This window comes from Bufo bufo, chromosome 2 (genome assembly GCF_905171765.1).
Source record: "Bufo bufo chromosome 2, aBufBuf1.1, whole genome shotgun sequence".
NCBI lineage: Eukaryota > Metazoa > Chordata > Amphibia > Anura > Bufonidae > Bufo > Bufo bufo.
The window spans coordinates 105,447,418-105,473,465 of record NC_053390.1 but is presented as its reverse complement, the minus strand read 5'-3'; the positions used below and the strand labels follow the sequence as shown (position 1 = coordinate 105,473,465).

Genomic DNA, 26,048 nt, shown 5'->3' with positions numbered 1-26,048 from the left:
AATTCAGTTTTGAGTACTGCAAAAGTAAACCAAGCATCTGTGATAATATCTTGTAGGCAGAGAAACTGCCCAATAATCTTACAAAAACCTCTGGAAGAGCATGACATTGTAAATGGATTAATGGAATTTATTTACCAAAAAAATTAAACATATACAGCCTTATTCTACATAATTATACTAATTTTTATTTCATGATGGAATAACCTTTGGATGGTAATATATTTTCCTCAAAAAGCATTTTATATATAAAAAAAAAAAAAAAAAATCAGATTTAAATTAAAAAAATCAAATTAAAATAAAAATCGTTTTTTTTTTTTTTTAAATCATTGATTTTTATCCACCCTGTTGGTGGGGTACTTAATAGCTTTTTAGATTACAACTATCCAGGGCTGATTATCAACTTGTGGGCTTATAATTATGAGTACTCATTGTATGGGCTCATTTGCGCAGTATGAAGAGTGTCAGACTGCCCATCCAGGAGGAACCTCTGGGGAACAACAGACACCTATTAGAACCAGCCTACATAGGTCCAGCAGGAGACAACCACATCAGAAACTTGAAGTCAGTCATTGCCTCTTAGTCTGTTTCTCATGGGTTTAATTGTCCAGCAGGACAATTGTTAAGATGCAGGAAGTTATATGCATACAATAGAATTATAAGTGTGGCTACACATGTTCTGTATGTGCACTGGTAGGTCCAGGTTGCCTAGCCCGGGGATGGCTAACCTCCAACACTGTGGTGAATCTACGACTCCCAGCAGTTCCATTCATTTATATGGAGTTCTGAAAACAGCCAAGAAAGTATGCATCTTGGGAGTTGTAGTTTTACCACACCTGGAGTGCCGAAAGTTAGCCATCACAGCCCTAGTTTGACACTAGATTTAAACATCTCCTTCATGTATGAATCCAAATGTTTGGTCTAGACTAGGCATCCTCAAACTGCGGCCCTCCAGCTGTTGCAAAACTACAACTCCCAGCATGCCCGAACAGCCTGCAGGTATCAGCCTACAGCAGGGCATTGTGGGAGTTGTAGTTTTACAACAGCTGGAGGGCCGCAGTTTGAGGATGCCTGGTGTAGACAATTGGCTTTCCCTTACCTTAAAGGGGTTTTCCCCATCTCAACATTTGTGGCATATTGCTAGTATATGCCACAAATGTCAGGCAGGTGTGGGTCCTAACCCTGGGACCTGCTTCCGTCTCTAAAATGTGGCCTCCGAAGTGAAGGGAGATCAGCCCTGAGCATGAGCAGCCACCCTTTATTCCACGCTATGGGAGCACCAAAACTAGCCAACCATTGGTTCAGTTATTTCCAGCAGTCCCATAGCATTGAATGGAAACTTGGCCATGCATGCACGGTGTGCTCTTTATCAGGCCCCAGTCTAGTGAGAGGAGCAGGTCCCAGAGGCGGGACCCACACCTGTCTGACATTTGTGACAATCCTAGCGATATGCCACAAATGTTGAGCTAGGAATGCCACTTTAAGTGGGTTTTTTTTGTTATCAGAAAAAGGGAGATTTTTAGTTTAGACTCCCCTTTATTAGCAGGAGCCAAGAACCACTTCAAGCTAGAGGGTGGTTGTCATCTGCTGAAATAAGTGGATGCCAATTAATATCAATTAAATTAGTTTTCCCATAAAAGATATGCATTACCTATCCACAGGAACCCCATTGATTATTAGAACAGTCCTCCTGTTACTCCTCACAGGAACCCCACTGATTATTACAACCGTCCTCCTGTTACTCCTCACAGGAACCCCACTGATTATTACAACCGTCCTCCTGTTACTCCTCACAGGAACCCCACTGATTATTACAACCGTCCTCCTGTTACTCCTCACAGGAACCCCACTGATTGTTACAACCGTCCTCACAGGAACCCCACTGATTATTACAACCGTCCTCACAGGAACCCCACTGATTATTACAACCGTCCTCACAGGAACCCCACTGATTATTAGAACAGTCCTCCTGTTGCTCCTCACAGGAACCCCACTGATTATTAGAACAGTCCTCCTGTTGCTCCTCACAGGAACCCCACTGATTATTAGAACAGTCCTCCTGTTGCTCCTCACAGGAACCCCACTGATTATTACAACCGTCCTCCTGTTACTCCTCACAGGAACCCCACTGATTATTACAACCGTCCTCCTGTTAGGCCGGGTTCACACGAACGTGTGTGACCCGTGCCTGTGAAGCGGCCCGCAAATAGCGGGCCGCAATGCTCGATCGCCGGCCGTAGGTCAGCCGCATCGGATCGCAGACCCATTCACTTTAATGGGTCTGCGATCCGGCCGTTCCGCTAAAAGATAGAACAAGTCCTATCTTTTAGCGGAACGGAAGTACGGGACGTAACCCCATGGAGGCACTCCGTAGTGCTTCCGAGGGGTCCCGTCCCGTGCGGCCGTTCCGCGATTCCGGATTAGCGGACCCATTGAAGTGAATGGGTCCGCATCCGTGATGCGGAATTCACACGGAACTGTGGCCGTGTATTGCGGCCCGCGATTTGCGGGCCGCAATACGGCCACGGATCACACACGTTCGTGTGAACTTAGCCTTACTCCTCACAGGAACCCCACTGATTATTACAACCGTCCTCCTGTCCTCCTCACAGAAACCCCACTGATTATTACAACCGTCCTCACAGGAACCCCACTGATTATTAGAACAGTCCTCCTGTTACTCCTCACAGGAACCCCACTGATTATTACAACCGTCCTCCTGTTACTCCTCACAGGAACCCCACTGATTATTACAACCGTCCTCCTGTTACTCCTCACAGGAACCCCACTGATTATTACAATTGTCCTCCTGTTGCTCCTCACAGGAACCCGACTGGAACAGTCCCCCATTGCTCTTCAACATACAACCATGGTTACAGTGCACAAGGTCGACTGCCGCTCCATTCAAAGACTATGGAACTGACAGAGACTTTCGTGGGAAAACCCATTTAAGACTGTGCAACTCTACCCATTTATTCCAGGAATAGCCGATAACCAGTAATTACTGCTGGCCCCATAACATAATAAATGATGATCCAAAAGTATACCATTGCACTAACTGGCAGTCCCTACTCGGGCCGGAGACAATAGGTATACTGTGTAATATGTTGGTGGTATAGAGACAATGGGCTGTGTTCATACAGTGGAAAACTGTGCTACAGATTTGGAGTGTGAATGCTGTGATCAGAGCAATGATTAGCCCCAGAGAAGGCTCATGTCCCGTCTTGATGCAGATTTCAAATCTGTGTGTAAAAAAATAAAAATCTGCGAGCGTCAACGGCAGCGTGGATTCCCATTGAAGAGCAATGGAAGGCAGAATAGACACATTATGGTGCAAAGTCCATGTAAAAAGTCTGTGGTGTGGACATGCCCCGACAGCGAGAGGATTGCTGCGGTATAATAGGGTTCTATGGCATTAAATGCTATCTGCAGTAAAGATATAGAAAGAAACGTGTGGGTGTAGGGTAAAATAAATCGGCTTGAAATGGATCAACCTGACTCCATTCATCAGGCAGAAGAAGGTCGATTTATGAACAAAACCCTTACCTAGAGAGGCTGCTGAATGTTCCTGCGGATCTAGACTGCCGTGTACTGGATTCCTATCAGACGGTTTTTACTTAATTGGATCGATATGTTTGGCTCCACTAGCTGCCAAAGACAGCCGAGAACTATTAACCGTTTCACAATCACGTTCCCCCACAAGTGCCTGACAACTAGATCCTGTGTACTGAAGAGGACCCGACACCTCTCCTGTCATGTCTGTTTTAGTATTCCCCTGTAAAAACAATTCTGGAGCATCTATGCTTCTAATTCTGCACTGTGCCACTCCTTTATTATTCCTCCCAGAAATATGTGAATATATTGACCCCTGGGTGTTACTATTCCACTTGTCAAAGGAGTGTGTGCACAGAGAACGCTCATTGCAAAAATATCAGGCAGTGGCTACTTTCACACCTGTGTTCGGTGCGGATCCGTCTTCTATCTGCACAGACGGATCCGCACCGATAATGCAAAACGGATCCGTCCTCACTTACATTGAAAGTCAATAGGGGACGGATCTGTTTTCAATTGCACCATATTGTGTTCGTAAAAACGGATCCGTCCCCATTGACTTACAATGTAAGTCAGGACGGATCCGTTTGGCTCTGCATCGTCAGGTGGACACCAAAACACTGCAAGCAGCGTTTTGGTGTCCACCTGAAAAGTGGAACGGAGACCAAACTCAGCCAAACTGATGCATTATGAGCGGATCCTTATCCATTCAGAATGCATTGGGGCTGAACTGATCCGTTTGGGCCGCTTGTGAGAGCCTTGAAACGGATCTCACAAGCGGACCCAGAAACGCCAGTGTGAAAGTAGCCTAAGGCCTCATGTACACAACTACATGTATTTTGCAGTCCGCAAACTGCAGATCCACAAAATACGGATACCGTTGTATACGCATTCTTTGCGGTCCATGTTGACTTCAATGGGTCTGTGGTCGACATTTTGCAGCCAAGTATCGGACATGTTCTATCATTTTGTGGAACAGGCATAAAGATGCAGAAAGCAGCCAGACTGTCCATTGTTTTCTGCATCTGTATGTCCGTTCCGCAAAAAGAAAGAATATGTCCACAAAATGTGGACAACAGACCCATTTGTATTAATGGGTCCACAAAAATAGGGTGGACATGGTCATGTGCATGGGGCCTTATGGACACATCCCAGCTCGTAACACCCAGTTGGCAATATCTTCATAAATTTCTAGGAGGAGTAACAGAAGAGCATACAGTTCACACGATCCGGATTTATTATTTTATGTGGAATACAATTATTAACTAAAACAGACAAGTCAAGAGTACTGACTGGTCCTCTTGCGTTAGTGACAGGTTTCAACACCTAAATTACGGCAAAATAAATTTTTCACATGGATTCCATATCAATGTGTGAGAAAAAAAACCCTATGTGAGCATGTGCATAAAATCAGAGGTATACAAAAGGTATAACAATGGCCATATCAGATCTATTAAGTGTTCTTGCATGGCAAGACCACTTACTGTTATCTCACATATACACTGCGTGCAGAATTATTAGGCAAATGAGTATTTTGACCACATCATCCTCTTTATGCATGTTGTCTTACTCCAAGCTGTATAGGCTCGAAAGCCTTCTACCAATTAAGCATATTAGGTGATGTGCATCTCTGTAATGAGAAGGGGTGTGGTCTAATGACATCAACACCCTATATTAGGTGTGCATAATTATTAGGCAACTTCCTTTCCTTTGGCAAAATGGGTCAAAAGAAGGACTTGACAGGCTCAGAAACGTCAAAAATAGTGAGATATCTTGCAGAGGGATGCAACACTCTTAAAATTGCAAAGCTTCTGAAGCGTGATCATCGAACAATCAAGCGTTTCATTCAAAATAGTCAACAGGGTCGCAAGAAGCGTGTGGAAAAACCAAGGCGCAAAATAACTGCCCATGAACTGAGAAAAGTCAAGCGTGCAGCTGCCAAGATGCCACTTGCCACCAGTTTGGCCATATTTCAGAGCTGCAACATCACTGGAGTGCCCAAAAGCACAAGGTGTGCAATACTCAGAGACATGGCCAAGGTAAGAAAGGCTGAAAGACGACCACCACTGAACAAGACACACAAGCTGAAACGTCAAGACTGGGCCAAGAAATATCTCAAGACTGATTTTTCTAAGGTTTTATGGACTGATGAAATGAGAGTGAGTCTTGATGGGCCAGATGGATGGGCCCGTGGCTGGATTGGTAAAGGGCAGAGAGCTCCAGTCCTACTCAGACGCAAGCAAGGTGGAGGTGGAGTACTGGTTTGGGCTGGTATCATCAAAGATGAGCTTGTGGGGCCTTTTCGGGTTGAGGATGGAGTCAAGCTCAACTCCCAGTCCTACTGCCAGTTTCTGGAAGACACCTTCTTCAAGCAGTGGTACAGGAAGAAGTCTGCATCCTTCAAGAAAAACATGATTTTCATGCAGGACAATGATCCATCACACGCTTCCAAGTACTCCACAGCGTGGCTGGCAAGAAAGGGTATAAAAGAAGAAAATATAATGACATGGCCTCCTTGTTCACCTGATCTGAACCCCATTGAGAACCTGTGGTCCATCATCAAATGTGAGATTTACAAGGAGGGAAAACAGTACACCTCTCTGAACAGTGTCTGGGAGGCTGTGGTTGCTGCTGCACGCAATGTTGATGGTGAACAGATCAAAACACTGATAGAATCCATGGATGGCAGGCTTTTGAGTGTCCTTGCAAATCAAGGTGGCTATATTGGTCACTGATTTGTTTTTGTTTTGTTTTTGAATGTCAGAAATGTATATTTGTGAATGTTGAGATGTTATATTGGTTTCACTGGTAAAAATAAATAATTTAAATGGGTATATATTAGTTTTTTGTTAAGTTGCCTAATAATTATGCACAGTAATAGTCACCTGCACACACAGATATCCCCCTAAAATAGCTAAAACTAAAAACTACTTCCAAAAATATTCAGCTTTGATATTAATGAGTTTTTTGGGTTCATTGAGAACATGGTTGTTGTTCAATAATAAAATTAATCCTCAAATATACAACTTGCCTAATAATTCTGCACTCCCTGTATATTCTTATTAATATAGCCCAATTTACCAACTCCTCCCACAGTTTTTACACTACATAGACAGTAATATACCGAAACGTGCGGATTGTTCCCGATTGGTGTGCTATTACTTTGTGGAACATTTCGCTGAATGGTTTCACGAAATATCAGCGTTTTTGTGGCGAAATTGGTCCCATAGGAATGAATTGCGGAATGTTCAAAACTAGAGTGGGAGCTGAAAAATCAGGACATGATTTCTAAACTGCCACCACTCCCTTATTTTCAAGACCACCTACACAAATCTTATATCAAAACATTCAGCTATCCCTGCTGCCACTAAAAATGGCCACGGCCAAGCCATAGTCCTGATAGTCCTGACCATTTGTTTGCAACTCACGCCGCCCATTGACATTCATTGAAACTCCACTCTAGCCACCTTAAATTTGAAGGGCAATGTCTAAACTGCGACTGTGCCTTCATTTTTAATATTTCAGAGACATACTATGCATCAAAATGTAGGTCTGGGTCTTGTGATTCTCACAATATAAAGCTTTTCGCTACAACCGTTTGAAGATGGCAACCGCCAGTGAAGTGAGCAAGTTGGAGCAGATTGTTTTTAACCGCTCTTCTCTGCCCTTGCTGTAGAGTAAGTTGCCATAGGAACCCAGGTGTGTGAGCAGCCAGCAGAGTGACAAAAGCTAGAGTGTGAGCTGAAAAATCAGGACATGATTTCTAAACTGCCACTGCTCCCTCATTTTCAAGCCCACCTACACAAATCGGCTGCTAATGTTTTTATAAATGTATGTTTTAATATAACTGAGAAGCACTTTGGGCAACAACATTGCAATTAAATGTGCTATGTAAATAAATAAAAGTTGAAATGCATTTCTCACTCTATCAAGCTTGCCATGTGCACTTTTTAAATTTGATCAATCAATTGGTTAGTGTAATGTTTACTATCTTTACTCACTCCAAACACTCCACACAGTTACTCTGCCCATTCCATAAAGTTACTCTGCCCAGTCCAACCTTTCCACAGTTACTCCAGCCACTCCAACCACACAACAGTTACTCAAGCCACTCCACCCAGTTACTCCACCCACTCCAGTTGTAGACTACTGGTGGAGGCAAGAACACTTCACACAATTTCCCCAGAAATTATAGCTTTTCTAGTTACATTAGCTATCCACACAACACATGCCTGTTAAAGGGGTTGTACAGGATTTTACTATTGATGGCTTATGCTTTAGGATAGGCCATTACTATGTCATTGGCAGGGGTCTGCATCCCCTGATCACCTGCTCTGCAGTAGCTCCAGCACCAGAAGTACACAGCTCTATCCATACACTTCAATGGGAACAGTGCTGCAGTAACCAGCTCCGTCCACTACACAATGGACAGAGCTGTGTTATGACACTAAAGATAATGCAGAGCAGCCGATTGGAGGGTGTGAGTGTGCTAGACCCCTGCTGACGAGGGTAGACATCAGAAGTAAAATACTGGACAAACCTTTTAAAGGGGTTATACCATGACTAATGTAAAAATGAAAATCATACATAATCTAGTACATGACAATACCTTTCTAACAAAGCTAGAACCTGCCCTGTACCTCACATGGAGCCAGAGATCTCCCCATTCACTGCTCAAATTGCTCTGCTAGATTTATTCCAAGCTGTCAGCTAAAAGGGCGTGTCCTTTTTCAGGGGTGTGTCCTTTCTCCTGCAGCTGTTAGATAGACAAGGCGGCAAATCATAATGAGGTGGTTATTATGGGGGACTTCAACTACCCAGATTTAGACTGGGAAACTCAAACTTGTATATCTCATAAAGGAAACAGGTTCTTGGCAATAACCAAAGACAATTACCTCTCCCAACTGGTTCAGGACCCGACTAGACGGACGGCCATACTGGACTTAGTATTAACCAATAGGCCTGACAGAACAACAGACGTGCAGGTTGGGGGACACCTGGGAAATAGTGACCATAAAGTAATAACCTTCCATTATCATTCAAAAGAGCGTTTCTACAGGGAGGAACAAAAATACCAAACTTCAAAAAAGCTAAATTTAGCCAACTAAGAGAGGCCATAGGCCTAACTAACTGGGACAAAGTCCTCAAAAATAAAAATACTGCCACAAAATGGGATATCTTTAAAAGCATCCTAAAATCTCATTGTGAGAGGTACATACCGTATGGGAATAAAAGGTTAAGGAACAAAAATAAACCAATGTGGATAAATAGAACTGTAAAGAAAGCAATAAATGACAAAAAGAAAGCATATAAATCCCTAAAACAGGAGGGTAGCACGGAAGCACTGAAAAACTATAAAGGAAAAAATAGAACATGTAAAAAACAAATAAAAGCGGCCAAACTAGAGACCGAGAGATTAATTGCCAAAGAGAGTAAAACTAACCCTAAAATGTTCTTCAATTATATAAATGTTAAAAAGTATAAATCTGAAGGTGTCGGCCCTTTAAAGAGTAATGAGGGGGGAGTCGCAGAGAGCGACGAGGAGAAAGCAAAGCTGTTAAATATTTTTTTTTCCAGTGTATTGACTGAGGAAAATAAACAGTCAGATGAAATGCTAAATGTAAAAATAAATTCCCCATTAAAAGTGTCCTGTCTGACCCAGGAAGAAGTACATCAGCGACTTAAAAAGATCAAAATAGACAAATCACCAGGACCGGATGGCATACACCCCCGTATCCTAAAGGAATTAAGTAATGTCATAGCCAGACCCTTATTTCTGATATTTGCGGACTGTATACTGACAGGGAATGTCCCACAGGATTGGCGCATGGCAAATGTGGTGTCAATATTCAAAAAGGGTCGAAAAACAGAGCCTGGAAACTATAGGCCGGTAAGTTTAACATCTGTTGTGGGTAAACTGTTTGAAGGTTTTCTGAGAGATGCCATCTTAGAGCATCTCAACGGAAATAAGCAAATAACACCGTATCAGCATGTCTTCGTGAGGGATCGGTCATGCCAAACTAATTTAACCACTTCACATCCGGGCAATTTGCCCCCTTCCTGACCAGGTCTAATTTAGCAAATCTGACATATGTCACTTTATGTGGTAATAGCTTTGGAACGCTTTTACTTATCTAAGCCATTCAGAGATTGTTTTCTCATGACACATTGTACTTCATTAGAGTCATAAATTTGAGTCAATATAGTTCACCTCTACTTATGAAAAAATACAGAATTTACCAAAAATTCACAATTTTCTAAATTTCAATTTCTCTGCTTTTAAAACAGAAAGTAATTCCTCATAAAATATTTATTACTTAACATTCCCCATATGTCTCCTTTATGTTGGCATCATTTTGTAAATGTCATTTTATTTTTTTAGGACGTTAGAAGGCTTAGAATTTTAGAAGCAATTCTTAAATTTTTTAAGAAAATTGCCAAAACCCACTTTTTAAAGGACCAGTTCAGGTCTGAAGTCACTTTGTGGGGCTTACATAGTGTATACCCCCTCATAAATGACACAATTATAGAAACTACACCCCTCAAGTTACTTAAAACTGATTTAACAAACTTTGTTAACCTTTTAGGTGTTCAATAAGAATTAAAGTAAAATGGAGATCCAATTTTAAAATTTCACTTTTTTGGCAGATTTTCCATTTTAATCCATTTTTTCTTTAACCCATCGAGGGTTAACAGCCGAACAAAACTCTATATTTATTACCCTGATTCTGTGGTTTACAGAAACACCCCACACTTGGTCGTAAACTGATGTAAGGGAACACGGCAGGGCGCAGAAGAAAAGCAGCGCCATATGGTTTTTGAAAGGCAGATTTTGCTGAGCTGGTTTTTAGATGCCATGTCCCATTTGAAGCTCTCCTGACGCACCCTTACAGTAGAAACTCCCCAAAAATGACAGCCCTCTGGGGGGCACTTAACTTCACTTTTTTTTTTCCAGTATTGATTTCTCCTGTCACTGGGGCTGACATAGTAGCCCCAGTTACAGGGGAAATACACCCCCCCAGAGAGGCTGTACAGCACTATACAACGTTGTACAGCCTCAGTGCAGGGCTAAATCGAGGATTGTAGAAGACCCGACAGCTCCTGCACTCTCCCGACCCCGGCATGACCGCCGGGCCGGGACAGGAAGCGCATAGCGCTTCCTGAACTGTACACACAGCGCTCCTGGGAACGGTCCCTGCCTTCTCTCTGAGTTGCCCTGCTGTCACTGTCAGCGGGCAACTCGCTCTGAAGCTGCAAAATTAGCATGCAGCTGCCTTCTCTGAATGGACGTTCAGAAACATCCATTCAGAGATAGAGATCCACCTCCCGGACGTTTATAGTCAATGGGCAGACGGGAGGTGGTTAATCAGTTTCTATGAGGAGGTAAGTTCTAGACTTGACAGTGGTGAATCAATGGATGTCGTATATCTGGACTTCTCCAAAGCATTTGACACTGTACCGCATAAAAGGTTAGTATATAAAATGAGAATGCTCGGACTGGGAGAAAATGTCTGTATGTGGGTAAGTAACTGGCTCAGTGATAGAAAACAGAGGGTGGTTATTAACGGTACATACTCAGATTGGGTCACTGTCACTAGTGGGGTACCTCAGGGGTCAGTATTGGGCCCTATTCTCTTCAATATATTTATTAATGATCTTGTAGAAGGCTTGCATAGTAAAGTATCAATTTTCGCAGATGACACTAAACTGTGTAAAGTAATTAACACGGAAGAGGACAGTATACTACTACAGAGGGATCTGGATAGATTGGAGGCTTGGGCAGAGAAGTGGCAGGTGAGGTTTAACACTGACAAATGTAAGGTTATGCACATGGGAAGGAATAATGCAAGTCACCCGTACATACTAAATGGTAAAACACTGGGTAACACTGACATGGAAAAGGATCTAGGAATTTTAATAAACAGCAAACTAAGCTGTAGAAACCAGTGTCAGGCAGCTGCTGCCAAGGCCAATAAGATAATGTGTTGCATCAAAAGGGGCATAGATGCCCGTGATGAGAACATAGTCCTACCACTTTACAAATCACTAGTCAGACCACACATGGAGTACTGTGTACAGTTCTGGGCTCCTGTAAACAAGGCAGACATAGCAGAGCTGGAGAGGGTTCAGAGAAGAGCAACTAAAGTAATAACTGGAATGGGGCAACTACAGTACCCTGAAAGATTATCAAAATTAGGGTTATTCACTTTAGAAAAAAGACGACTGAGGGGAGATCTAATTACTATGTATAAATATATCAGGGGGCAGTACAGAGATCTATCCCATCATCTATTTATCCCCAGGACTGTGACTGTGACGAGGGGACATCCTCTGCGTTTGGAGGAAAGAAGGTTTGTACACAAACATAGAAAAGGGTTCTTTACGGTAAGAGCAGTGAGACTATGGAACTCTCTGCCTGAGGAGGTGGTGATGGTGAGTACAATAAAGGAATTCAAGAGGGGCCTGGATGTATTTCTGGAGCGTAATAATATTACAGGCTATAGCTACTAGAGAGGGGTCGTTGATCTAGGGAGTTAGTCTGATTGGAGTCGGGAAGGAATTTTTTATTCCCCTAAAGTGGGGGAAATTGGCTTTTACCTCACAAGGTTTTTTTTTCCTTCCTCTGGTTAAACTTGCAGGATGACAGGCCGAACTGGATGGACAAATGTCTTTTTTCGGCCTTATGTACAGTTGTGGCCAAAAGTTTTGAGAATGACACAAATATTAGTTTTCACAAAGTTTGCTGCTAAACTGCTTTTAGAGGCTTTTATCGACAATTACATGACATTTATGCAAAGAGTCAGTATTTGTAGTGTTGGCCCTTCTTTTTCAGGACCTCTGCAATTCGACTGGGCATGCTCTCAATCAACTTCTGGGCCAATTCCTGACTGATAGCAACCCATTCTTCCATAATCACTTCTTGGAGTTTGTCAGAATTAAGCTACTTTCACACTTGCGTTTAGAGCGGGTCCGTCTGTTATCTGCACAGACGGATCCGCTCCTATAATGCAAACGCTTAGATCCGTTCAGAACGGATCCGTTTGCATTACCATGAACAAAAAAAAAAAAAAATATTTTTTTTTTTTGGTTCATGATAATGCAAACGTATCCGTTTTGACTTTACATTGAAAGTCAATGGGGGACGGATCCGTTTGAAAATTGAGCCATACTGTGTCAACTTCAAACGGATCCGTCACACAGCGTTCAGGTGTCCGTCTGCTGAGCGGAGCGGAGGACAAACGCTGCCAGACTGATGCATTCTGAGCGGATCCGCCTCCACTCAGAATGCATTAGGACTGGACGGATCCGTTCGGGGCCGCTTGTGAGAGCCTTCAAACGGAACTCACAAGCGGAGCCCCGAACGCTAGTGTGAAAGTAGCCTTAGTGCGTTTTTGTTTGTCCACCCGCCTCTTGAGGATTGACCACAAGTTCTCAATGGGATTAAGATCTGGGGAGTTTCCAGGCCATTGACCCAAAATGTCAACGTTTTGGTCCCCGAGCCACTTAGTTATCACTTTTGCCTTATGGCACGGTGCTCCATCGTGCTGGAAAATGCATTGTTCTTCACCAAACTGTTGTTGGATTGTTGGAAGAAGTTGCTGTTGGAGGGTGTTTTGGTACCATTCTTTATTCATGGCTGTGTTTTTGGGCAAAATTGTGAGTGAGCCCACTCCCTTGGATGAGAAGCAACCCCACACATGAATGGTCTCAGGATGCTTTACTGTTGGCATGACAGGACTGATGGTAGCGCTCACCTTTTCTTCTCCGGACAAGCCTTTTTCCAAATGCCCCAAACAATCAGAAAGAGGCTTCATCGGAGAATATGACTTTGCCCCAGTCCTCAGCAGTCCATTCACCATACTTTCTGCAGAAGATCAATCTGTCCCCGATGTTTTTTTTGGAGAGAAGTGGCTTCTTTGCTGGCCTTCTTGACACAAGGCCATCTTCCAAAAGTCTTTGCCTCACTGTGCGTGCAGATGCGCTCACACCTGCCTGCTGCCATTCCTGAGCAAGCTCTGCACTGGTGGCACTCCAATCCCGCAGCTGAATACTCTTTAGGAGACGATCCTGGCGCTTGCTGGACTTTCTTGGACGCCCTGAAGCCTTCTTAACAAGAACTGAACCTCTTTCCTTGAAGTTTTTGATGATCCTATAAATTGTTGATTGAGGTGCAATCTTAGTAGCCACAATATCCTTGCCTGTGAAGCCATTTTTATGCAACGCAATGATGGCTGCACGCGTTTCTTTGCAGGTCACCATGGTTAACAATGGAAGAACATTGATTTCAAGCATCACCCTCCTTTTAACATGTCAAGTCTGCCATTTTAACCCAATCAGCCTGACATAATGATCCCCAGCCTTGTGCTCGTCAACATTCTCACCTGAGTTAACAAGACGATTACTGAAATGATCTCAGCAGGTCCTTTAATGACAGCAATGAAATGCAGTGGAAAGTTTTTTTTGGGATTAAGTTAATTTTCATGGCAAAGAAGGACTATGCAATTCATCTGATCACTCTTCATAACATTCTGGAGTATATGCAAATTGCTATTATAAAAACTTAAGCAGCAACTTTTCCCATTTCCAATATTTATCTAATTCTCAAAACTTTTGGCCACGACTGTACTATGTTACTATGTTGGAAGTTGAGGGATGGAACTAAGCATGTGCTTCCATCTCAGTGAGCAGGACAGAGAAATTAGAAAAAGAACAGCAGGTGGCGCTGTACAGATAGATTTCAGTGAATAACTCAGTAGTTGTAATACATTTCTAATTACATGCCATTACAGGAGTATTCAGATCCAGGTGCTGGATTGAAAACTGTAGAATATTTTTCATGGGATAACCCCTTTAAGGAATTACCTGACACTCTGATAATTTTTTCCTAAGAGGGGGAACATTACATGAGTTATTTGGCGTTTGAGGCTCACATTATGAGAAGTTGGAAAGGATCAGAGATGCCAGGCATATATTTCGCCTCCACACTTATGTCCTATGGGTACTGTCCTCACTCCAGATGTATTTTAACAAAGAAGAAAATTCTTCAGACAGAAAAAACAGTTAACTATATCCAAAAAAATAAGAGGATGTGATCTGGCTCTCCCACAGAACTTTCCAAAAAGTACAAGAAAAGCCTTTTCTTGCTCAAAAATGTGGTAAGATATTCAGGACTCTGGAGGATCAGAAATAATAGCAGCCTTTCAGGGAATATCATGCTAACTTTACACCGATTTCAGTACGGTAGATAGGCCAGCATGCTAATTTGGCGACAATACGGCATTATACTACTCCAGACAAATAGAAGCCAGCGCTATATACTGCATGCATTGCTCCATGTCTACATCCATATTATGCTACTGAAGTAGCCTCCACTCCCACACATCCAGCTGCACAATGATAAATGCCAAGATGAGAGCACGCCATTAGATCTCTGCCATCTGGCTGTACTGTGCGTGTAAATAACCCACTGTGTGCCGGACAGACTGGCAATTAGGGAGGACGGGTCAGAGATCACGTCCGGGGGAGACATCCTAAATGTCTGGGCTACTGTAGACTCACTGGAACAAAGCCAAATATCAGGGGGACGAGATTAGCAAGCCGTAAAATGTATATTATAGAAATCCCGGCCGTCCTCTGCTTCTGCTTGTCAAGAAAATCCTTCCATTTTTGGGAAGGTTATTGTAATATGGAATAAATACATAAATAATAGGAAGTATTGGTAACAATGCAAATATCAATCAGAACAAAGACGCCAACTACTGATAAGGGTCATGGTTAAACCCACCCAAAAGGATCATAACTGGCATTAGTGCCGGGCAGAAAACCATAACACGGAGCGTTTTTCTGTCCAGCGTTTTCAGTTTATTGACACTGGACCAGTGCACGTAAATGTTGTGTCTGACACCAGCATAAAACTGATGTAAGAAAAAAAAAAAAATGCATTTCCATTCAGGGGGAACAGTTTAAAAATTTGAGATTGCCAATTGTGAGACAAAATGGTAAACGAGTGACCTCTAGTGGCTATTAACACACACAACACGTCTTTACATCTAAGCCTCCGTATAAGGGCTCATTCAGACGGCCGTAGGTTCTGTTCTGCATTTTTGCGGAACGGGTGCGGACCCATTCATTTTCAATGGGGCCGCAAAAGTTGCGGACAGCACACCGGGTGCTGTCCGCATCCGTTGTTCTGTTCCGCGGCCCCGCAAAAAATATAGAGCATGTCCTATTCTTATCCGCAATTGCGGACAAGACAAAAACAGAATAAAAAATTGTAATCACCCCCTTTCCCAATTTTACTAATAAAAAATATGAACATCATTGTTATTGACGCATCTGAAAATGCTCAAACTATTAAAATATAATTATCATTTAATTCATTCATTATACGATGTGATGACATTTTCACTGCCTGGTTCTGTCAAAGTGCAGAGGGCGCAGCAGTTGCAGAGAGAGCAGAGCCTCTAGGTGTAACGACAACGCCCCCGTTGCTCCTAGAGGCTCATTTGCATATATTAAAACATCATTTTTATCAGTAATGCGGACACATATGAACATGGGACCAACACAGATGTCTTCCCCTGCCAAGCGCACATGTAACAGGTCAGCCAGTGTCATAGGGACAAATCTGCTGACAGATGCCCTTTAAACTGTTGGCTGTGTTCTCGGTGGCTTTGGCCAACTGTACACTAATGTGTTTGGGGACCTTTAAAAAGGAAAAAAAACTAATGAAATAATAAAAAAAATGGGGGATGCTTTCTTTACCTCTCTAATTCGGCCAAAAACAACAGTGAGTATTTCTAGGTAGGGAATAGCATTAGGCTAGTTTATATTAGCGCTAAAATGTTCCAGCAGCAGAAGAGTCTGCCGGGGGTTCATCACATCCGGCATAACCGGAACCTGCCGCAGCACCGACAGGAACCCATTGACTAAAACAGGACCCAGGGGCATCTGACCAGTTTTTTTGCATCAATGCCCAGATTTCAAGCAGCAGTTTTTGTGTGGCCGAATCCTGGCACTAATGCCGGAAACTATAATCAGACCCGCAGGAGATCTGGCCTGTTAATGGGCTCCAGCAGGCAAAGCAGGGTTGCCAACCGGAATTTTTTTTCTTCAGCTGTAAAATGATGAGAATTACCACCAAAATAATCCAGTCACGAATCACTAGCCTTAAAAAAAAAAATCAAAAAAAAATCATGGACAATATTTTTTCACTAAGGTCCCTTTTACACGAGCGAGTTTTCCGCGCGGGTGCAATGCGTGACGTGAACGCATAGCAACTGCACTGAATCCTGACCCATTCATTTCAATGAGTCTGTGTACATGAGCGTTGTTTTTCACGCATCAGTTCTGCTTTGCGTGAAAATCGCAGCATGTTCTATATTCTGCGTTTTTCACGCAGCCCTGGCCCCATAGAAGTGAACGGGGCTGCGTGAAAAACGCATTGCATCCGCAAGCCTAAGGCTGGTTTCACACGGGCGTTGCGGATTGGGGCCGGATGCGTTCAGGGTGCGTTCAGTGAAACTCGCACTATTTTGCAAGCAAGTTCAGTCAGTTCTGGCTGCGGTTGCGTTTAGTTGTTCAGTTTTTTCCGCGCGGGTGCAATGCGTTTTGATGCGTTTTTCACGCGCGTGATAAAAAACTGAATGTTTACAAACAACATCTCTTAGCAACCATGAGTGAAAAACACATCGCACCCGCACTTGCTTGCGGATGCTTGCGTTTTTCACGCAGCCCCATTCACTTCTATGGGGCCAGGGCTGCGTGAAAAACGCAGAATATAGAACATGCTGCGATTTTCACGTAACGCAGAACTGATGCGTGAAAAACAACGCTCATGTACACAGCCCCATTGAAATGAATGGGTCAGGATTCACATGCAATGTGTTCACGTCACGCATTGCACCCGCGCGGAAAACTCGCTCGTGTGAAAGGGACCTAACAGAAGAAATTTCTGGACGGTTGACAACCCAGAGGGAAAGGTAGTATCCGGCCATGGCGGTGAACTCCGGCAGGCTGTTCCTCTGTGAAACTAGCCTTAGAAAATATTCATATAGATAGATAGATGTACACCCGGATAACTCTGGTATATACGCTAGTAGATAATAAGGTAGATTTACTCTCTTTTCTACCCATAGCGACTAATCACATCTTAGCTTTTATGTTACCATAGCAATATAAGCTGATATCTAACTGGTTATTATGGGCAACATGATGGATTTTGACGGAGATTCTGTCACTCATGCAGATGCAGTTTCTAGCGTCGACTGTGTAAAGAAAAGACATGTCCTTTCCTGGAGCAGTCAAGACCATAAACTGCAGCCTCTCATGCAAAACAATAGGAGGGGGATTCTGCGCAGGCTGTGAACATCCCCTTAAAAGGTTTTGATAAATGAGACCTTAATAAATGAAACTCTTCATATTTACCTGTAGAGAATATGAAAACGGTGTTGTCCCAAAGTCCATATTGCTTTAACGCATCAGTGACATTTCCTACCGCTTCATCCAGAACGGACACCATCCCTGCATAATGGCGCCTGTTCTGGTCATGGATGAAAATGTACGGCTCTAAATATTCCTGTGGAACCTGAAGAGGCGCGTGAACTGCTTGATACGGCAGGTAAAGGAACAGAGGCTGCAAGAGAAGGAGGACATCGTTCAGAAAGATCAATAGAGAAAGTTTATTCTTCATGCTCATCTTACAGTGAATGTCCGCTTCTTTAATTTAACCCCTTAAAGGCTATGTACACATTTGGGGGCAATTTTTTTTTTTTATTATATCATTGTACTTAATTTGAGCAAAAAATTTTTTTTTAAGTTGGTCTTTATTAAAAAATATGGCATCCTTTTTTCTGTACAGAGCCGACATGCTCTGGTAGCACCCTTTGGATTTTCTGTCTTTTCCGTCAGACTAGGAGCAGATGGACTCCTTATCTCTGCTCTCTGACATATTATAAAAACTCATAAGAATGTGGCTTATAAGTGTTTATGACCTCTCAGTAGTTTAGAGACGAGGTTTATTAGGTGACCGGCACAAAGTGAAAGTACCAGTCATACAGCATATCTTCCAACTGTCCCGGATACGGTTGAACAGTCCCGGATTTGAGTGTCTGTCCCGGTACGGGTGAGCTATGTCCCGCTTTCTGGCTGCTGTCTCTGCTTCCATAGGAAGCAGAGACAGTTGCCTGTAGTATGATGAGGCAGAGAACCAGCATCGGCTCCCTGTTTCATCATTCCCCCCCCCCCCCCCGCCGGCTCTCCACACCTCTCGTCTGTGCGGGGGGCGGGGACGGCCGGCAGTCAGCCTCGGCTCCACCTCCTCCAGAGACAAGAGCAGCCGATTTCCTGCTGCTGCTAGGATCAAGGTAAGTATGTGGTGTTAATTTTTTTTTAACTTTCTGTGAGAGGCACATAGCTAGATGCATTGCCGGGGGCACATAGCTGGACGCATTGCCGGGGGCACATAACGGGGCGCATTACTGTGGGAACAGCTGGGCATAATTCCGTGAGGGGGTACAATGTGGGCATAAATACTGTTCAGTGGCATGAAGGGGGAATAATTACTATGTGGGGGCATTAAGAGGACTGTTTGAGATTAGGTGCATAGTTATGTTTTGGGCGGAGTTAGAGGAGTGGCCTAGTGTGGAAAAGATTTGCCGCGGTGCATTTTGCGTGCCACACAATGTGTCCCTCTTTGTTCATTTAGAAAGTTGGGAGGTATGATGCAGCTAGAGAAACAGTTAACCATTGTGACAAAACAGCTCAATATTTTTAATAAAGACTAATAGAAAAAAAAAATTTGGCCAAAAATGAGTAAAAAGCAATCATAAAAAATAAATTAAAAAATTCAAATCTGATTGATTTCCAATCGATCTTTTCATTTTCCAAATGAGCTCAGAAAAATGAAAGGTGAAATCTGAAAATCTGATTGGTTGCTTTGGGCAACTAAGCCAGTTTTCCTTTGCACCAATTTTGACAAATGTCCCCCCTTGTTCTTTACATTTGTGGTAAATGTTGGTCAATAAAAATATCAACAAAAAATGTTTAAAAAAAAGTTTCTACTTTTAAGACAGACATTCATAGCTCACAAAACAGTTACCAGATACCATTTACCGTAGGCATCAGTGTTCTGTTTATTTTTTTTAGGGATGTTAAAAGGCTTATAGGTTTAAAAGCAATTTTTCAAATTTTCAAGAACATTTGATATTTTTCAAACCTATTGTTTGGAAATGGAGATGAAATGTAAAAAAATTTTTTTTTCAGATTTTCAATTTTAACCCATTCTTTTAAAATATAGTGTCTAATAAAACTCAATATTTGATACCATAATTCAGCGGTTTTTAGAAATATCCTATATGTGGTCGTAGTGTGGTACTTGACTCAAATACTGGCCTCAGAATGTTTTTCAGGCACCATTTCAGGTTTAAAGAGGCTTTCAGGTGCCAAAACTTAAGAAACACCCCCCAAAAGATGTACCGTATTTATCGGCGTATAACACGCACTTTTTCCCCCTGAAAATAGGGGAAAATGATGTATGCGTGTTATACGCCGATATTCATTGCGGCCCGGCAAAGATGCAGCATCACAGACTGTGCTGTATGAGCCGGGAGAGAGGAGGGGCTGGAGTCCGTAACTAGGGGCGGGGCCCGGTGCAGTCACTGTACTCTTACACCGGGCCCCGCCGCTCACCCAAAGTATTTATAAACGTGAATCCTTATCCTGTTATTAAGCTGCCCTCTCCCATGTTCCCATGTTCTCCTGTATCCCCATAGCACTTACTTAAGCTTCAATAGCAGGCAGAGCGGACGGCAGCAGTAACGTCACTCACTGACGTTGAGCGCCTGCTCCGCCCCCTTTATGAATGAAGCAGGCGGAGCAGAAGCGCGACGTCAGTGAGTGACGTTACTGGTGCCGTCTGCTCTGCCTGCTATGGAAGCTTAAGTAAGTGCTATGGGGATACAGGAGAACATGGGAACATGGGAGAGGGCAGCTTAATAACAGGATAAGGATTCACGTTTATAAATACTTCGGTGAGCGGCGGGGCCCGGTGTATTGGGGGACACTGTTATGAGGGGGATCTGTGGATGACATATAGCAGTGTCATCCACAGATCCCCCCCATAACAGTTACATCCACAGATCCCCCCACCCCATAGCAGTACAATTTGAAATTTAATTTTTTTTCCTGAAATTTCCCTTAAAATGAAGGTGCGTGTTATACGCCAGTGCGTGTTATACGCCGATAAATACGGGTAATTTTGGAAACTACACCCCTCAAAGATATCATCTAGAGGAGGGGTGCACAACCTGCGGCCCGGGGGCCACATGCGGCCCTTGATACCATTCTGTGCGGCCCCCAACCATCTGGTAACAGACATGTATGCCTATGTCTTGTGGCTGCTTACATGTATTTCTGCCATTAGATGGGAGTCCTGGAAGTGTAACTAGACATTAAAGGGATTCTGTCATCAGAAATTACTCCTATAAGCTAAACATATAGCGATGTCCCTTGTAAATCACTGAATCCTAAAGTGAGTTTATCAAATGCCCCTGTGGCTCTATATTCATAAAAAAGAGGTTTATATCACCTGTCAATCACTTCAAATTGTGTCCAAGGGGACGTCTCATGGTGAAAGGTGCCCGGCTGCAGCCATCTTGTTTAGGTGCCCAGCGCCGCCTTCTGAGCTGAAATCGCCGCCCTCCCTTTCATTCGATCCGCCTACCTTAGGTGACTAACCTTCCTTGTGCCCAGCCACGCCCGCCTGTGAAGGAGCCCAGCACCGCCTATGTCTCCTCCTTTCATCAACGATAGATAGCGTAATCTTGCGATGCGCGAGCTCGCGCATGCGCAGTTCTTTCCCTGAGGCTGATGCCAGCACAGGGAAGGAACACTATACCGGCACTGCGCATCGCGAGATTACGGCTATCTATCGTTGATGAAAGGAGGAGACATTGGCGGTGCTGGGCTCCTTCACAGGCGGGCGTGGCTGGGCACAAGGAAGGTTAGTCACCTGAGGTAGGCGGATCGAATGAAAGGGAGGGCGGCGATTTCAGCTCAGAAGGCGGCGCTGGGCACCTAAACGAGATGGCTGCAGCTGGGCACCTTTCACCATGAGACGTCCCCTTGGACACATTTTGAAGTGATTGACAGGTGAAATAAACCTCTTTTTTATGAATATAGAGCCACAGGGGCATTTGATAAACTCACTTTAGGATTCAGTGTTTTACAAGGGACATCGCCATATGTTTAGCTTCTAGGGCTCATTTCTGATGACAGAATCCCTTTAATGGTATATAATGTGTGTTCAATATGCCATAAGTACAATATTTCAGTTGTTAATACACCTTTAAATTTAAATTTCGGCCCTCGTCATTGGTTAATTCTGGAAATGTGGCCCCCTACCAGGAAACGTTGTGCACCCCTGATCTAGAGGAATACTGAGCATTTTTACTCCACCAGTTTCAAAGAATTTATTAGAATTGGGCCATGAAAAAGAAAAAATATAATGTTTTTAATAATATATGGTTTTAATTTCACAAGGATTAACAGGAGAAAAAAAAATATATAAAAATCACCCCGAATTTGTTACACAATTTCTCCCAAGTAAAGCAATATTCTATATGTGGTCATAAACAGCTGTCTGGGTACACGACAGGGCTCAGAAGGGAAGGTGCGCCATTTGGCTTTTTGGAGCATGGATTTTGCTGAAGAGTCATAACTTATTTGCAGATTCAGTTGTCTGCAAACCTAGTTCTAATGGGACTACACAGCTTCATCCATTATTTAGTGGATGGAGCTAGTTACTAAAGTGCTGTCCCCATTCACTACAATGGGAGCATTGCTCGCCTATGATGTTAAAAGGGCGAGATTCACATCTTGCCCCGTGATACCTAGTACAATGAGCATTGTACTGCAACATATGAGTGGTAATATATCAGACAAGATTTATATGTAAAAACTCCAACTTTGGTACCAAATCCAATATAATTATTAGCCTGCAGAGGGAAACGCAAGTGAGCAGAAAGATGAAAGTAATATATTCTGAATCTGTGTCTTGAACAATCCATCTATTACAGTAGACCAGGGGGGGTAACAGATTATTTTAAAATACGAACTTCTCCTTTAAAGGGGTATTCCGGTTTGCAATTTTCAGCATCAATTGACAGGAAACAAAACACGTTATCACTTACTAATAGTGATTGCTTATCTGTAAAGCCCTGTTTTCCTGCACCTTCGTGGTCACATGACATTTTCCACTGTGTTGGTTCCCTATCCCGAAGACATCACATTTACATCTGAGGCATGCCAAGGCCTGTAACCTAGTGACCCCTTTCCTGGATCCTGCCCTGTAGACGCGATGTCAGCAATGATGCTGTGCCTTAGAGTGGGGTTTATCCAGCAGGGCTTCAAGCAGGCTTGGATCCAGGGCTGTCATCAGAAACTTCAGAGCTCCATACAGACAAACTGTGCCCCCCACCCACCTTTTTATTTATGCCGTTTACTAATCACCATAAATAATATGTTCACTATATTGTACAGGTTATTATGGATTCCAGGGATGCTAAATACTAAAAATATTTAATAAAAAACAGTAATACTATAAAGGCATAAAATAACCCTCTCTTTACAGCAGAGCTTTTCTATAGAGGAGTGAGTAAGGCAGCTGTTCAGTGTACAGAAGCTCTGGGGTTCAAATCTCACTGACACCTGTAAAATAATCTTAATAGAAAAAGTCAGGTCAGAAATATAGAATTTTTACTATCCAACCTTTTTCTTTTATGGTAAAAGTTAAAATTTTCTACAAAGTTGTTACAAAAATAAATAACTAATCAAAAAACGTAAAAGCTTTTGTAACATCCTTAGTCTGAAATATCGCAAACCAGTATTGGTCATCCCTCAATCATAATAAGCTGTACAATATAGTGAATAGGGTTGTTGTGGGTATCGAAATATCGATACCCAATCAATACTTTTGTCCCGGTATCGATAAGATACCGGGATTTGACATTTATCAATACTGACTGACTGCTGTCAGCGCGCACGGTGTTCTCCTCAGCAGCACAGGGGAGAAGGCGTCACTCTCTCCCTTCCCCCCGTGCCGCTGCTGCCAATAAGAAGAAAGAGGGGTGGAGGAGGGGCGGGCGCACTGCACCACCAATGAAAGTTAACGTTTAATACAAATACAGGTGCTGGCAGCAGAATCACATAGCCGCGATCAGCGGCAGTTAACCCCTCAGGTGCGGCACCTAAGAGTTAACTGCCGCTGATCGCAGCTCCCTGCTATGTGATTCTGCTGCTGGCACCCATCTCCTGTATTAAAGGTTAAAGGGAATTTGTCATCAACCTCATAAAATAGTGACAGAAATGCTGATGTCAGCGGTGTGTCACTCAGGAGCTAAAAGTAAGTGGTTGCTGAGAACCAGCATCATAATCATTGCAACTCAGGCTTTGAAAAGAGTCACATCTACCTGAGAAGAGTCCTGGTTATTATAATCTCCTGCTCTCTCACCCATCTGCTGATGATTGGCAGTTCTCTTCTAAGGAGAAAACTAGGTAGAAGCCTGTCAGTCATCAGTATGTGGGCGGGGGAGCAGGACTTCATGAATAACCAGGACTCTTAGGTGGCTGTGACTCTTTTCCAGGCCCGGTCTGCAATGATTGTGATGTTGGTTCTCGGCAACCACTTATTTTTAACTTTTAAATGACAGACCGCTGAAATCAACTCCCCTGTCTCTACTTTATGTTGCTGTTAGTATGGCCATCATAAAGTTGATGACAGGTTCTCTTTTTTCATTATTGGTGGTGCAGTGCGGCCGCCCCCCCTCCCTCCCCAGTATTAAAAACATTGGTGGTGCAGTGCACCCCCCCCTATTAAAAATCATTGGTGGCGCAGTGCGCCCCCATCAACCCCCCATTAAAATCATTGGTGGCAGTGGCCACAGGGTCCCCTCCCCTCCTCCTTATTGGTGGCAGCTTCTGATCGGAGCCCCAGCAGTGTAATCCTGGGGCTTCTATCGGTTACCAGGACGCTACTGAAGCCCGGGCTGCCATGGTCAGCGCCCTGCTGCTGTGTGCACTATGCACAGGGATGCAGAGAGAGTGGGGAGTCCTATTCACCCTGATAGAGCTCTAGTAGGGTGAATAGGACAAGGATGAAAAGATCCAAGGATGAAAAGTAAAAAATAATAATAAAAAAGTATAAATCACCCCCTTTCCCAATTTCACATATTAAATATATACACAATAAATAAATAAACATAACACGACTTCCGAAAAGTCCAAACTATTAAAATATATATATATATAAAAAAAAAAAAATCTCCTATGCGGTGAACACCGGAACAGAAAAATAATTAAATAAATAAAAACTGCGCGATTCGCCATTTTTTTTTTATGCGAAATGCACGCGGCTTTTTTGGCGTTTTTTTTTTTTTGCGTGGTATCGAAAACGAATCAAAATTTTGGTATCGCAACAACCCTAATAGTGAACTCATTATGGTGCTTAGTAAATGGCACCATTTTCTTCCCCTCTCATTTCAGTAATACACTATTTAGTATTCTACCTGTGAAGAAAATTCAGCTTTCCAACAGAGCAGGTGTGTAATGTAATGGTAACTCTTCTGTCTGCCACACAGAAGGCCTGGGGTTCAAATCCTGATGAAGACCTGTTAAATCCGACTTCTATCATACAGTAAGGCTTAGGGCTGGTGTTATTTTTAACCGGAGAACCCCTTTAACTTAGCAGCAGCCACCAATTGCACCCATGTACTCACCGTTTGAGGATTGTGATTAGCTATGAGATCCACAGCTCTTTCGGTAAATAAATGCGTGGAGTACTTCTTCTCATAACCTTTGGCTGCTACTTCACCATCTCGGAAATCAAGAGCGCACACCGTTTTATTCACACCCTTGATTTCATAGCATCTGTCATGGGTATAATAATCCTCGCTGCCCAGAAGATATCCTGAAGTACAAATACAGAAAGTCAGAAGCAGGTAAAATAATGGCGGCATGCATGGACTTCATTCTAGCATAGTGGAAATTGATTAATTCCTTAGGGTCCATTCACACGTCCGTAATTTGGGTCCGCATTAGTTCCGCAATTTGCGGCCCCATTCACTTTCAATGGGGCTGGAACGGATGTGAATCGGCATTTCCAGGATCCGCATCCGCTTTTCCGGGATCCGCAATTCCGTTCCTGAAAAAACTAGAACATGTCCCATTCTTGTCCGCAATTGCGGACCAGAAAAGGCATTTTCTATTATAGTGTCTGTGATGTGCAGTCTGCAAATTGCGGACCGCACATTGCAGGTGTCCGTGTTTTGCGGATCCGCAAAACACTTACGGACGTGTGAATGGACCCTTATCGATATTCATTAAAATGTCCAGATGATACATCATTGCTGAAGCGTTTCGAAGCGTTACAGTTGCTCCTCATGAGGAGAAATGCAACTGCATTCAAAACGCGTCAGCCTGGTTTCATCTGTAACTCTACATCC

At 43.2% G+C, this 26,048-nt stretch overlaps 1 protein-coding gene across 1 annotated transcript in view; it reads right to left on the bottom strand.

Moving 5' to 3' along the window:
- Nucleotides 1-26,048, bottom strand: part of ARSB (arylsulfatase B) — a 217,876-nt gene that overhangs the window by 171,604 nt on the left and 20,224 nt on the right. The window contains exons 3-4 of the mRNA XM_040421390.1: nt 25,323-25,513; nt 17,977-18,184 (exon numbers count right to left, since the gene is read on the bottom strand). Coding sequence (XP_040277324.1) covers nt 17,977-18,184; nt 25,323-25,513 — 399 coding nt within the window. The remainder of the gene's footprint in view (nt 1-17,976; nt 18,185-25,322; nt 25,514-26,048) is intronic.